At 33.8% G+C, this 14,599-nt stretch overlaps 1 protein-coding gene across 3 annotated transcripts in view; it reads left to right on the top strand.

Annotated features, from left to right (window-relative positions):
* The first annotated feature begins 2,224 nt into the window (after positions 1–2,224).
* Positions 2,225–14,599, top strand: part of LOC127867771 (neural cell adhesion molecule 1-like) — a 119,661-nt gene continuing 107,286 nt past the window's right edge. For all 3 annotated transcript variants that reach the window (XM_052409155.1, XM_052409157.1, XM_052409156.1), the window contains exon 1: positions 2,225–2,401. In XM_052409155.1, the coding sequence (XP_052265115.1) occupies positions 2,338–2,401 (64 nt within the window). In that variant the 5' untranslated portion in view covers positions 2,225–2,337. The remainder of the gene's footprint in view (positions 2,402–14,599) is intronic.

The raw sequence follows: 14,599 nt of genomic DNA, 5'->3' as shown, positions 1-14,599 counted from the left end.
TTGTTGTGAAACGTAGAACAGAGAAAATATTATTGTATTGTCCATCTTTTCCTGCATGTATTCAGAACAACGTCGCAAACAATGCAAACATAAAAATGCGAACTGAGATGTCATTACAAAACAAATAAGGGGTTCATCCTTATAAAATGTGCCCGTCAATTCCATTTAAGAAACGTTGATTTCTACCCATTACCGGCCCCAACATAAAGCATTTTCACATGTCGACAACAACCTGTTTAATGGCAAGATGGAACGCATCTTTCAGTTTGTCATCTGGGATATATAGCTCCCACAGGACAGGGTCGCGCCATTGACCATACCTTGATTAAAGTTATCTTGAGCAAGGTTTCCTCCTCTAACTATCCCTAGCGCGAATGCTGCATCAGCAGTGTCAAGTCATAACATTGTTTTGATATGTGAATGATAAGCATGGAAAGTACATCAACAGCATTATTTATAACCATAGTCACACTGTCTGTTGGTTAAACATTACTAAACTCGAATTCAATCTTTGTCGTGCTACATATTAATCAATAAACACATATACGATATATTATTAAACAATTTTAACAACAGGTCTCATTATACCTTAATCCCGTGGGAAATCGTCTTTTATATTGTTACATTCAATATAACCGTTATTCTTAAAGCAACTATTTAATGCGTGTTCTTAGTTTAACACGTGATTTTCTTTGCGATATTAGTTTACTTCAACCTTATGTAAAACGATATAAATGGTATGTGTATAGTATATTTTGGGAAGATAAGCCATTCAAAATGACCATTTACTTAATAATAATAATAATATTATTAATAATAATAATAATAATAATATATAAATAATAATAATAATAATAATAATAATAATAATAATAATAATAGTAATAATAATAATAATAATAATAATAGTAGTAGTAGTAGTAGTAGTAGTAGTAGTAGTAGTAGTAGTAGTAGTAGTAGTAGTAGTAGTAGTTGTTGTTGTTGTGGTTGTTGTTGTTGTTGTTATTATTATTATTATTATTATTATTATTATTTTAATTATTATTATTATTATTATTATTATTATTATTATTATTATTATTATTATCATTATCATTATTATTTCAATAAATCTTTAAGTTATCTTTTCCCAGAGACGTAGATAACGTCTATTTACGTCTCTGCTTTTCCTTTATGTTCCTAACCTAAAACAAATATTTTTTACATTTACATGCATTTCAAGTCGGTGGTGATGGTAGTGTGAGAGTAGGATGCTGGTGACGCTTTTGATTGTGTGGCTAAAGATTTTAATATTTACGCGAAGTTTGATTAAATAATTTTTCTGATTCACATTGGTTTATTTTTAGCTGCTTATCAACAACTTTTATTTCGAGCAAATGGTGAATGAAAAGTGTTGACATACGCTAAAAGATTTACCATTTAGTCATTTTCACGAAGAAGGTTCGTTTAATCAATCATTAGTTATTTTGATAGGTCCCTGGTTAAATATATTTATTATTATCAATTATATTGTGATTGAAATATAATAAGACATCGACGCATTTTATCAAAACACATTACCGCGTGTAAAATGCATGCATCGTTCAAATAAACAATCGCTGCCTAGGTTTTATTGGGGCCTGCACGCTGCGTCTAATTTATAAATTGCCCATGTAAATACCTAGGCGTTGATAACATGTGTATCGGTAATCAGATTGCTTTTTACGTGTCAATTATCTCATTACTACCTGTTTGATACACTGACCGCTTTACAGTGAGTGAAGATAATTATCTAATTTCCGACTTCACTCATATTAGATAAACACTGCTCGAGTTTTTGTTTTGTTTTGCGGCGGGAATAGTTTATTTTAAAATTCAAAATTATATTAGTTTATGCCATTCCTGTATATCGATTTATGAAATAAGCTCATAAAATTTATATTTTTCATTTTTGTAAGTATAGTAAACACCGTTCCCTTGTTCATACCCCACATCCGTGTGATTCATTATTTCGACAACTACCCCAACGCTAAGTAATTGGATATCAATACGCACAATATTTTAATGTATTCCGTATTTTTACAATTAAAGCTTCGAAAATATGTTACTTTAATTGTTTTTAAAATATGCTCTGGAAACATAAGGGATACTGCGTAACAGATTCTTTTTAAGATTTATTGCTCTATACATTAACGAGTCCCGTATTCTACAGTGAGGCGAACTACTTCAACGCGTAGGAATAAAACACTGACAGAGTTGTAAGGCTCATTTGAAAGATCGAGTGTAGTTTTATATCCAGCGTTGAAAACCGAATAGATGTAGTTTTGATACAAAAGTATTAAGAGCAAAAGTGTAAAAATGAAGGACATATATCTACTTATAATAATTCCTTTGTTGGGATTGCACTCTGTTTTAGGGCAAGGTAAATAGTTTTAGACTTAAACATTGTTGTTGTTGTTTACTTGTTTATCTTTACTATTAGACATGCACAATTAAAATATTGACAGGTAGATAAATTGCTCAATAGTGAGTCAAACATTGAAAATGTATACACTGTACTTTACAGTACATTATTTTTAAATCTAGGGAGAACTGTGTGTATACAATTGCCTTTTTGTAATATTTATGCAAATGACACAGCAATAAGTATAATAATTGTTACTTTTGTTGAAATACATTTTAATGTTATCATTTATATGTTTAATGTTAAATAAGCAACCACTATAATGACTGAAGTATGTTCACAAGTTTCTAAACAGGGTATCAAAAAACAAGGTGTGGTATAATATAATTGAAATAATGTCATAAGTGTCTTGTATTACAAGTTATACTGGTAAAATATATTAGTTGTTAAATTTTACGTAATATATTAAATGGACACTTTTAACCTCCTGAATTTACCCAATATTATTTTAACCATGTTTGCTTAGTGTGAAGTGCATTTCAATGGTAACTTTTCACATTTTTAGCGAAAACTGTCATTTCTAATTTCGTGTTAATGAAAATTAAACCAGTATTAAGACAAATACATACAGACAATTGCTACTTGCAGTCTGTAAAAAATGATAACATTTGAAGTTGCCTTTTATGAATATTCAAACTGAATTCCTTTTTTACAGAAATATACACATTGAACCTTGTTAGTAATGATCATATGTTAATATATTTCATTCTGGTGATGACAAATTGCTGACAATTATTCAATTTAATAAACATTCTTTGATTTCCAACATTTTTTATTTGCCTCTTTTCAATGCAGCTTTGTACATTTCCCATTCCTAAGTTCATTGCTTTCTCCAACACATGTTGCTCCCATGTGCCTCATTGATTGGTACAAATTAACTCTTTGACTGGGGATTAAATGCCTCCTGCCAGCCATAAGAGTTATGCAAGCGGCCCTATTGCATTTCATCCTTGGCTGACTAATCAGTGTCCTTCTTGGTTCATTTGAGCTTATGTTTCATATAATTCTGCATTTTATTGTTTTCATTAAAGGTTCTCTGTACAAGGAAATTAAACAGTTTCATGCTTGGAATAGTTAATAAAATGTTACGTAGTGAATCTGATCTATTCTAGAAGGTCACTTCCCTGTGTTTTATCATTTATTGGATGCCTGACAAGCATTGTGAGACTATCTCTTCAGCTTGTGAGTCAAGGCTTCTATTGTTTTTTTGCTAAAATAATGGCCCATGTTTTTGTAGCTTGGAATCAATACAGCAAGTCTTGAGTCATGAAATATAAAGAGGGAGGCAGGAAGATTCTGGATTTAGCTTGCAAATCAATAGTTCCGTTGACAGATGTAGCTATGTATCACCAGTATTGTTGGTTTGCTTTTTAGAAGAATTGCTCTCGGATCATATCTGTTTTGAAGAGTCAACGATTGTTAATTTCAGAAATTCTGCATTCAAGTCAATAGACATCATTGTATTCATCCTTTTTCATGTTTTAATAATGTTTAAAAACAGTTATTCTTTATCATTAAAAACATGTAATTAATAACATTAAAAATGTGTTATATAATATCATTAGAAAAAACAACTAATTAAATAATAATGTTCAAAACAGTTATTTAATAATGTTCCAGGTAAGTATGGGCTATTAATAATTACAACAAAGGTGATAATTACATGTACATGAAACAGTCACTTTTTTTAGATGAATGGTTATTAGCCAGTTAGGTGTTACAATATTATTTTTTTTAACCCATGTGAGATAAGCCCATGTGATGGTAAAGTGGCATGCGATGTAAGCTGAAAGATGTGAATATTTCATGCACAAATAAAAAATTACCAATTACTAAGAATCTTTTATGTACAAATAGCCATACACAAATCCAGCTCCTACATGAGAGTTAATCAAATTACAATCGTAATTATTTACAAACAAGGGTATTGCAGTTTTTGTTTTCAGATACACTTGAGTCGATTAAAGTGATACATACCGGTAACTGTTTGTCAAGTGTGTCGTTATCAGTATCACTGTACATTTACGTGTGATATAATTGTTAATTCTTATTGTTTGTGTGTGTTGACAGTCGTTGATATCATGAGCATCCTTTTTCGTATGCATAATGGTATTGAACAATGATTCAAATTAAAACAAGCCTGTTTAAGGCTTAACTTGCACATTTTTTCACTCTGGCTATTCCCTCTAACTTTTAAAAATAGGTGAGATTTTTTCAGAAACAGTGGGGTCAATTATCAAGTAACATTTTTATGCATTTTGGTTTTAATATTAAATTGATTTACATGTACCTTATAAACGATTATATATAGTATTGTCAGGTTTCTGAAATACTATGGTATATAAATATAACAACAGCACTTTTCAGTATTGCACTGACTTTATTTAAAAAATGAAAATATAATTGCACAATATATTTCTTTATCTTATAAAAACAATTGAAAGAAATAATATTTACTTATTGGTTATCCACTTCTTCAACATGGAAATCATCTGCTTTTTCCTGTCATAAATATTCAGCAGTCTTATACCCATTATTTTCTTAACAAATTAGTTATAAAACCCATTTGTGAAAATTATTTTATTGTGTTTTTACCCGCATATGAGAGTTAATTCCATTTGACATTCTGTGTTTCTTAATAAAATACACAATAACAGTGCTTCAGCTCGAATTTGAAAAGGGCTGAGGGGGGCTATTTTGTCAAAAGGGCTTTTTGAGCGTGCAGTATTTTGTCAAAAGGGCACTTTTGAGCGCGCGGTCATATCGGGGATGCTCCCTGTTGCATATTAATTTTTATATTATGATAAACATGCTTAGCCTATAATGCCTACCAGTATGTGGGAACTTCCACCGGTGTCTGATTTGACCTTGAACAAGGACCTGTACGTTTCTCTGTTTGCAAATCATTTCCTTTATGTATTACTCTTGTTCAAACTGACAGACTCAATAATATGTTAAATACTTAAGTTGTGGTGTTCCATTTTATAAGGTCTGCAAAGTTCATTATACCTCCTTCACCTTGTTTTTTGGAAAATAAGAAAAGTGCTTAATGGTACATTTGTACATGTTGATCATGTAATTATCCGGCCCAGCTGTTACCAAATTTCAATCACTTGGGCTATAATGGATTGGCGGTGTCATTTTAAGCGCAGAATTCCTGTCATTTCTCATATACAATAAACATCATGTTCTAAAATATGTATGGTATTTGTGTATTAATCAGAATTCTACAACTAGAGCCATAGTAAAAGAGACCTGTTTTTGTTGGCCTCAATAGCAAATCATCCTAAATTATGACTTCTACTAATACATGAGTAACACGTATAAACACAATTAAAAATCCCTATATTGAAAACACAGGATTTTAAATAATGTTTTCTGCTAAAAAAAGTTCTGTAAAGAATAAAATCATGCATTTGCAAGAAAGATGTAAATACATTTATTTAAATAATCATATTTTTCCCCTGAAAACATCAAGACCCCTGCTGGTTTACGCACATGGAAATATTTATAATAAATCTCTCACTGTATATATACATTTTGTACATATTGGCAGCATTGTTGTTAAAAGAGAGGAAGAGTTGTTCATGATGTCCCAATTATGAGCTACAAGCACATTATATCACCTGGTGGCTGTGTGCCTTGAAGAGATTTCCTGGTAGCAATAAATGTTGCATTGTGTTGCAAATGGTGTATGCAACTAGCTGATTTATTGCAAGCACCTTGGTCCTATAGGCTCTCTGGGGTTACAGCGATTTTCCTTGTCCAATTGGGAAAAGTACCCGTACCGGTCCAATTGGGAAAAATCGAGTCGTGAAAACCTCAAAATTGGGAAAAATCGAGTCGTGAAAACATCAAATTGGGAAATTGGTGTATTTGATTTTTTGCTCCCTAATACTTTAAAATTGATAACCAAGTGTTTTCAAGCTGTCAATATTATATAAACCTAGGTTCAAGCTATAGAGCTGCAAAGGGAAACTAACTAAATGTTGCTTAAAAAAAATTAAAAAAAAAATAAATAAATTTTTTTTTACCTTTTATTTGGGAATTTAAGGACAGCAATTGGGAAATTTGTATTTTTTTCGTAATTGGGAAAGTGCCGTTTACCGGTACTTTATAAAGAAGGAGGAAAATCGCTGGGTTATGCTGAGATATTTGAATTTGTGGCCAAATTATTGGTGGTAGGAGAGAACATTTGTAATAATAATAATTTTTATTAGAAAGTGTATACAAATTTTAGTGGCCATTTAGAAAATGTAAGAAAAAGAATGTTGGCATTCAAAGGATCGCTATTATCACTATTAAATTATAGTATTATGGCTTTAGAATTATGGAAGAATGTTTAAATAACATTAAAACTGTATGTTAGGACTGAAAGATTTTCCATTCATCCAGTACTAGATTAGTTTGTATGGGTATATTACATGTATGTCTCTACTCTTGTAACTTGATGGGCTGTAAACCAGAGTTTACATAATGAAATAACAGGGGTTATATATCTGCCATGAACCATTATTGACAATGTTATATGCCAATTTTAATGGGGTGATGACTGTATTTGTTATAATTGTGTGTCTATGCACTGTTTGTACAAATGACACAAGAAATCAAACACTAGACCCAGGAAACAGACTCGATTGCCTTGATAAGCCTTACGCTTTCAATGTAATCCAGCTTAAATAAATAAGTTAATAGAAGTTGCAATTAAATAATTGCAATACATTAAATGCAGACTGCTTAGAAAAATCTCGTTTGCATATTTCCTTCTTGTAAGAAAAAATAAGCAAGACATAGTCATTAATGAAATATTAAAGTTAATTACTATTAGAAATTAAAGGGGCCTTTTCACAGATTTTGGCATATTTTGAAGTTTGTCATAAAATGCTTTATATTGATAAATGTAAACATTGGATCTTAAAAGCTCCAGTAAAAAAACAAGAATAAAATTAAAAAAATGAAAAAAAAAGTAGCCGGTACCAGGGCTCGAACTAGTGACCCCCGGAGTCCTGGAGTTAGTCTGAAGTAAAACGCATTAGCCCTCTCGGCTATTCCGCCGGGTATACACAGTTGAAGTATTTTATACATGTACCTTATATAAGCAATCTTCGTAGTTTCGTAAATTTAAACGACAACAACAGAACTCTCCAAATTATTCAATCGTTTCGCGTTGCAACGCTTTATAATTTTTAGGTTTTCAAATCGTCAAAAGATACATATAATGGCTATATTGGACTATGGTAAATGTTCAGTTATACTGTTTCCTCACAAATATCATAACTAAAACGAAAATTTGCGAATCTGAAACAACTTTTTTCAATTTTGTCAATTTACCAAACCGTGAAAAGATCACTTTAAACTGCTTTTGCACTAAAGGTTTTAAGGAAACAATTTAAAAAAAATCTTCAACTAGAAATGGCGCGGCAGAGGCCGACGCGTATCTCCACGCTGCATGTTTAACCCAGGGGCGCCCCAGGGTTGGTAATGGGGCCATGCATAGTTGAGATCGCCTGTATCGTCATAAGAGAAGTTCAGTATCAATTAGAAGTGAATCGGTGTAGAAATTAAGAAGTTAAGTAAATAGCAATTTTGGGTGGGTGTGGCCTATGTGGGCGGGGCGCCCCAGTGTTGGTAATGGGGCTATGCATCGTTGAGATTGACCGTATTGTCATATGAATAGTTCAGTATCAATTAAAAGTTAATCGGTGTGGAAATGAAGAAATTATAGTTAAAGGCAATTTTGGGTGGGTGAGGCCTATTTTGGCGGGGCGCCCCAGGGCTGGTAATTGGGCCATGCATAGTTGTGATTGACCGTAGTGTCATAAGAGAAGTTCAGTATCAATTAGAAGTGAATTGGTGTAGAAATAAAGACGTTATAGTAAAAGGCAATTTTGGCTGGGTGTGGCCTATGTGGGTGTGGCGCCTCAGAGTTGGTAATGGGGCCATGCATAGTTGAGATTGACAGTATTGTCATGCATGGTTGAGATTGACCGTATTGTCATAAGAAAATTTCAGTATCAATTTAAAGTGAATAGGTGTAGAAATGAAGAAATTATAGTAAAAGGCAATTTTGGGTGGGTGTGGTCTATGTGGGCGGGGCGCCCCAGGGTTGGTCATGGGGCCATGCATAGTTGAGATTGACTGTATTGTCATAAGAGAGGTTTAGTATCAATTTAAAGTAAATCGGTGCAGAAATGAAGAAGTTAATGTAAAATAACATAAAAAATGAGTGAAAATCTCTGACCCGGCCTCGCCCCAACTCCCATAACTTTTGACCCAGGGGTCAGATCAAAATTCGAAATAGTGCAGGGTCGCACATATGGTCATAGCTACCATGTGTGTAAGTTTCAAGGTTCTAGTGCTTACAGTGTAGGAGGAGATAGTGGCCAGGACAGACAGACGGACGGACGGCGGAGATAACCACAATATCCCCACGCTTTTCAAAAAGCGTGGGGATAATTACACAATTTTGTTTACTGTCTTGAAGCAAGCAGATGTAGGTGCACATATAAGAGTTAGGGTATTCAAACTAGTAAGCAATTAAAAAGCACTTAGCAGCTCACTTGGTAAACCCATTAGCCCTAAGTAGACACAATGCCATGCATCATTGCCTCTCATTGACCATGGACAACTGTGATGACAAGAGCAGGGCTTTCCTTAGACCTCCAATCTCAAGAGTCAATGACTTTTGGGACCAAATTTTCAATAGTCAAAATCAAATTTGTATGAGTCATAATAATAACGCAGGAGAGTCAATGATCTTTTGTACTTAAAGCGAATTACTGATATATATATATATATATATATATATATATATATATATATATATATATATATATATATATATAAAGCAACAAATTTACAAATATCTAAACATTTATTTCTTAATATATTCCAGTCAATAAAAGAGATAATGCAAACATACATTGTGACCAACATTGTGAAAAATACACTCGCACTTGTAGTGACATACATGTAAAATTATATATATCAGGGGTGTCAATTGTCCCAAATTTGAAATACGGAAAATTAAGCAGAGATTAAGAGACCATAGGATAAAGGGAATAGAGGGCAGAGCCCCTCCAGCCCTTGCTTATTGTTATTCTTTATTTTCTTTCTATGTGCAATTTCTTGCGAGTACAATGCAAAAATTTTATCAATCAGACCATCCGTAACACCGCATGTGTATTTGTCATTCTATAAAAAATGTTATAAAGACCGTTGGAAATAAATTAAAATCGACGAACCATACCGTATCCGAAAACGGGTAGAGATACGTCGTTTGCGAATGAAATAAAATATGTGTTTTGTTTGTCTGCAGAAAATTAAAGCCAGTAATAAGTAACCTAGCAAATACGCAATTAATATATAATTCGGTTGACATATTGTTTTAAGTATGATATTGCAGTGCTTTACTTTGCTAATAGATAATTTATAGTTGGCGGACAACTATAGCAACGTTCGTAGAATGGTACGGTTTTGGGAAAGTAGCGAAGATGTTTTAAAACAAAACAAAAAGATGTTTCGTCAGTTACTTCTCATGTCAGTGCCAGCCGTTTACCATCAAAATACCTCCTTAAACTAACTAATTGGATTTCCTATCATCTCAAAATCGACCCTGGACGGCTCAAATCCGGATTTAATTATTTCATGTGCCATCTTTACCGAGGACGTGCGACAAACACGCCGATTTTCTATGCCGTCTCAAATGGTCAATTATTACACCTATGTTGTAATCAATTAGCAGATGCAGCATCCAAATTTGTCACTTTGCCACACGGTCAGTTATACCAGTTCTATGGTTATTATTAGCACCTCTGATGCAAAGCGTGTAAATTTACTTTGTAGACAGTACATATGCCAGCATAACTTTCGCGCGTCTTTGAACGGAGCAAACATGGAATAAAACAGGGTTGGGTACACTGTATTCAGCATTGGAAATACATTCTGACATATTGTGCAAGTATTTCTCAAAATATTGTGGATAGGGATGTTATAATTATATATTGGATATAATTAAAACTGATGCGGGTGAGTCCATTCTGTTTTGGTGGGTTGAATACTTGTCTTTTCTGCAAACAGCTGATAACAAACGCTCAGATAAATAATGGAACGTTGATACACGCGTCATCGAACCAGCAGTGTTTTAATTGGTCATTATTAGATTTCTCAATGGGCAAAACTCCGCCTACTGGGCGGACTTGTGCTTCAAACGGGCGATATAGGTTAGCGTCTACCAAAAGATAATCCGTCCCAAGCCAATTATCGATTACTCTTAATAACTTTTGATCTCTTTGACGCAAGTCGGTACATTCCCCTGGGTAAATTGTGACGCATGACGTAATTTTCTCAAGAGTCAAACTAGGGTATTCTGTAATTTTCAAGCGTCAAAACCCGGGAGCTCGGGTCAAAGGAAAGCCCTGCAAGAGGATGACTTCGGATAGGTGACTTCATGTGCCTTATGGTCCCCTATAACAAGAACTGTTTAATGTGTTATTAATTCTCTGTAAGCAAACTGTTATTAGCCATAATTATTAATTGATGGTTTTATTAAAAGTAGGTAATTCGTTATCATAATTTATTTGTGGAGATGTTACACCTTTGTAACCCCATGGTGCAGTGCATGTGAATTTATTGTAGAATCAAAACTTTTTATGTTGCTAAACGTAGGACATTTATTGATAAAAAACGACCTTTCTAGGGCAATGAACATTGTAAATTACATTTTTACCAAGTACTTTTAATAAACTGATCTTGTTTGAAGCCATTAACCCCCAGATTTGATTTGACCCAGAGCTTCTCAATGATGATGTTGGGATCCTGCAATAAAAATGCCAACACCTCATGGTACATGTATCTGTTTCATGTACATTTGTACAAGTAACTTTAAAGCGGCCTTTTCACAGATTTTGGCATTTTTTAACTTATTCATTAAATGCTTTATATCGATAAATGTAAACATTGGATCGTAAAAGCTCCAGTAAAAAATCAAGAATAAAATTTAAAAAAGGAAAAGAACATTGCCCGGACCAGGTTTCGAACCAGTGACCCCTGGAGTCCTGAAGTAAAAACACTTTAGCCTACTGAGCTATTCCGCCGAGTATATATACTTGAAGTATTTTATACCTTATATAAGCAATCTTCGTAGTTTCACAAAATTTAACGACAAAAACAGAACTCTCCAAATTATTCAATCGTTTCGCGTTGCAACGCTTTATAATTTTTAGGTTTTAAAATCGTCAAAAGATGCATATAATGGCTTTATTAGACCATGGTAAATGTTCAGTATTACTGTTTCCTCACAAATATCATAACTAAAACGAAAATTTGCGAATCTGAAACAACTTTTTTCAATTTTGTCAATTTACCAAAGCGTGAAAAGATCCCTTTAAGGCTGACATCATTATTTTGTCTGTTTCATGTGCATGTAACTTTACTCAGACTGACATCATTATTTTGAGGAGTCACTTGGGAATTGGGTGCTGTAAGGAGCTGTAACAGTGTGTTTTTGTGTCGAATTTGGGTTTAAAATTCCAGACTCAAAAAGTGTTTTCACAAACGACTACCTAAAATTCCCATTTGAAGGTTTTAACCCCCAAAAATAACCCAGTTTTTTTATTAATTGCATCATAAGTTGAATCTTATTACATGTAATTTAAAAAATACTTTTATTCCTAATTTTAAAGTAGTTGATAGCACAAATTAACCCATTTAAGTGAAAACAACGCAATCACCACTTGCAAAGGCCCCTGCCAATAAAAAAAATAGTTTGATATAATACACTGTGTCATATGTCACTATGATAAAAATAATAGTATTAAATGGCAAATTAATACATGTAGTATATGGAGTTTTAAAATATTTTGCATTTGGTCTGGTTTCTTTATGGCTTTGTAGTAAATTTAACTTTGTTGGACAACTGGTTGAATTTATTTTAATAACATCATATTAAGAAAAAAAATCACATCAATCAAATCATCAGAAACTATGATGAACAAGGTTTTGGATTTCCACAATATTTGTTTCTAAAAATATATGTGTTTCTTAATTACCAGCTCTGTACCTGTACTTTAATGTCACATAACCCTTTCCCACTCAGAAGCAAAGTGAAAATGGCTCTGTGCAAACATCATAAAACCAGAACAGCCTGTGACAGGGGTGTCAATTTTCCGGATTATTCCGGAAATCCGGATTTGAGCCGTCCAGGGTTGATTTTGAGGTGAATGTAAATCCGATGAGTTTGTTTAAGGCGGGTGGGGGTAGGGACAAAATTCTTTTAGTGCGGGATCATTTCAGAACGTATATTGTTATAGCATCGTCGGCATTCCGGACATTTGCGCTTGGTACCGATTTTATTTATTGATTTCTGATTGGTAAGCGGCTGGCACTGACATGAGCAGGCACTGGCAAAGTAAAGCACTGCAATATCATATTTTAAAACAATATGTTAATCAAATTATATATTGACTGCGTATTTGCTAGGTTACTGGTTAGTGGTTTTCATTTTCTGCAGTCAAACGATATGCATATTTAATTACATTTGCAAATGATGTATCGCGACATGTTTTCAGACAGTCGTTTTCGGATACGCTGGTTTGTTAATTACATTTCGAAGTTCTTAATATCATTTGTTTAGAATGACAAATACACCTGCGGTGTTATGGATGGTTTGGTTTATAATATTTCGCATTGTACTCACCAGAAATTGCACCTACAGTACAGCAAAAGCGGCACAAACAAAATCTGCGGCTACACCACGGCCAGATAATTAGTACGCGGCGGCCGAATCGTGTGTTGACGCGGCGTATCGCCGTGGCACTCGGCATCGATCAGCGCATCGACGCTGAGTCTGTATTTACCTCGCGTACTTTCGCGGAGTAAATCCGCCGCATACGTACGCGGCGGATCGAGTGAAAAGATATCCACCAACATGTACATACATGTATGTGTAGCGTAGAATTAATTACGCGCACCTGTTAATGTTTCGTTCGCTTATCATTATTAAATTTGTAATCCGAAACACACTTCCGAATTTTAATGCTAACGCGACCTTTGGCAAATTCTAGTGTCAAATAAACAGTGCTAAAATATCCTTTGTTTCATAAAAAGCGCGCGAAAAGTATGCAGACATGAAGAACGTCGTTTGGAAAGTTTGGGTGTATTTTATGTTGTATAAATACATGAACATCACGTCAGGCGTAAATTGCGTGTTCAGTGGAAAAACGCCCTGATTAGACTTTATTTCATCATCTCTATAAATAGTAACAAATGCCAAAATGTATTTGATACTAAAGGAAATATCGAGAATGTTTGTGTATCGTAAATATTTACCAGCATTTGCTTCAAAATTGGAATATACGAGATTATCGGTTAATTAGTAGCGATATTAACTGTATAATATGATCAAAATAGAACTTATTTATATACGCATATTCAAACAATAGTTATAATAAGCTGATAATTAACAAAACAACAAATACGTCGTCACCGTCTTGATTATCGATGTGGCTTCAAACTGCTAATTTTCTCAGATTAAATATAATAGCAAAATCAACATGCAATTAATTTATAAATCCATCATATGCTGGAGCCTTGGCCACTTGTATGTGCGAAAACATATTTACGCGACCTTGTTTATGTGTGAAATACATACACTATGGGCGGGAAACAAACTTAATTGGCCAGACACATTAACTATGCTTACATGTATATGCTAATACAATCCGCGCACAATAAATTTATTATGATTTTAATTATTATTATAATTGTTCTTTCAAAATTTGTTAACTACATGTAACTAATAATTTTTAAAAGATGTTTTATTTCATGATGCGCATCGACTCGGCATCATGTCGCGGATCGCGGCATGCCTCGGCGGACAGATGCGAAGTTTCGCGGCGAAATGCGACTTACTGACGCGGCTTCAACGACTGACGCAGCATCGACTCGATTCACCTTGCCGCCGCGGATCGCGAAATACGTTTGTTCCGCTTTGGCTGTACTGTAGAAAGACTATAAAAAAAGATCAATAAGCTAGGGCTCGGGGGGTTGGGCCCTCTCATCCCTTTATCCTACGGCTTAGTTTTCCGGATTTCAAATTTGGGCCAATTGACACCCCTGCTGTGAGTACCGGTAACTTGCAGTCTGTTCAGGTTTTAT

The sequence above is a fragment of the Dreissena polymorpha genome, chromosome 2 (assembly GCF_020536995.1).
Source record: "Dreissena polymorpha isolate Duluth1 chromosome 2, UMN_Dpol_1.0, whole genome shotgun sequence".
Taxonomy (NCBI): Eukaryota; Metazoa; Mollusca; class Bivalvia; order Myida; family Dreissenidae; genus Dreissena; species Dreissena polymorpha.
Note: the sequence above shows the minus strand (reverse complement) of the source record. Positions and strands in the feature narration are given on the sequence as shown.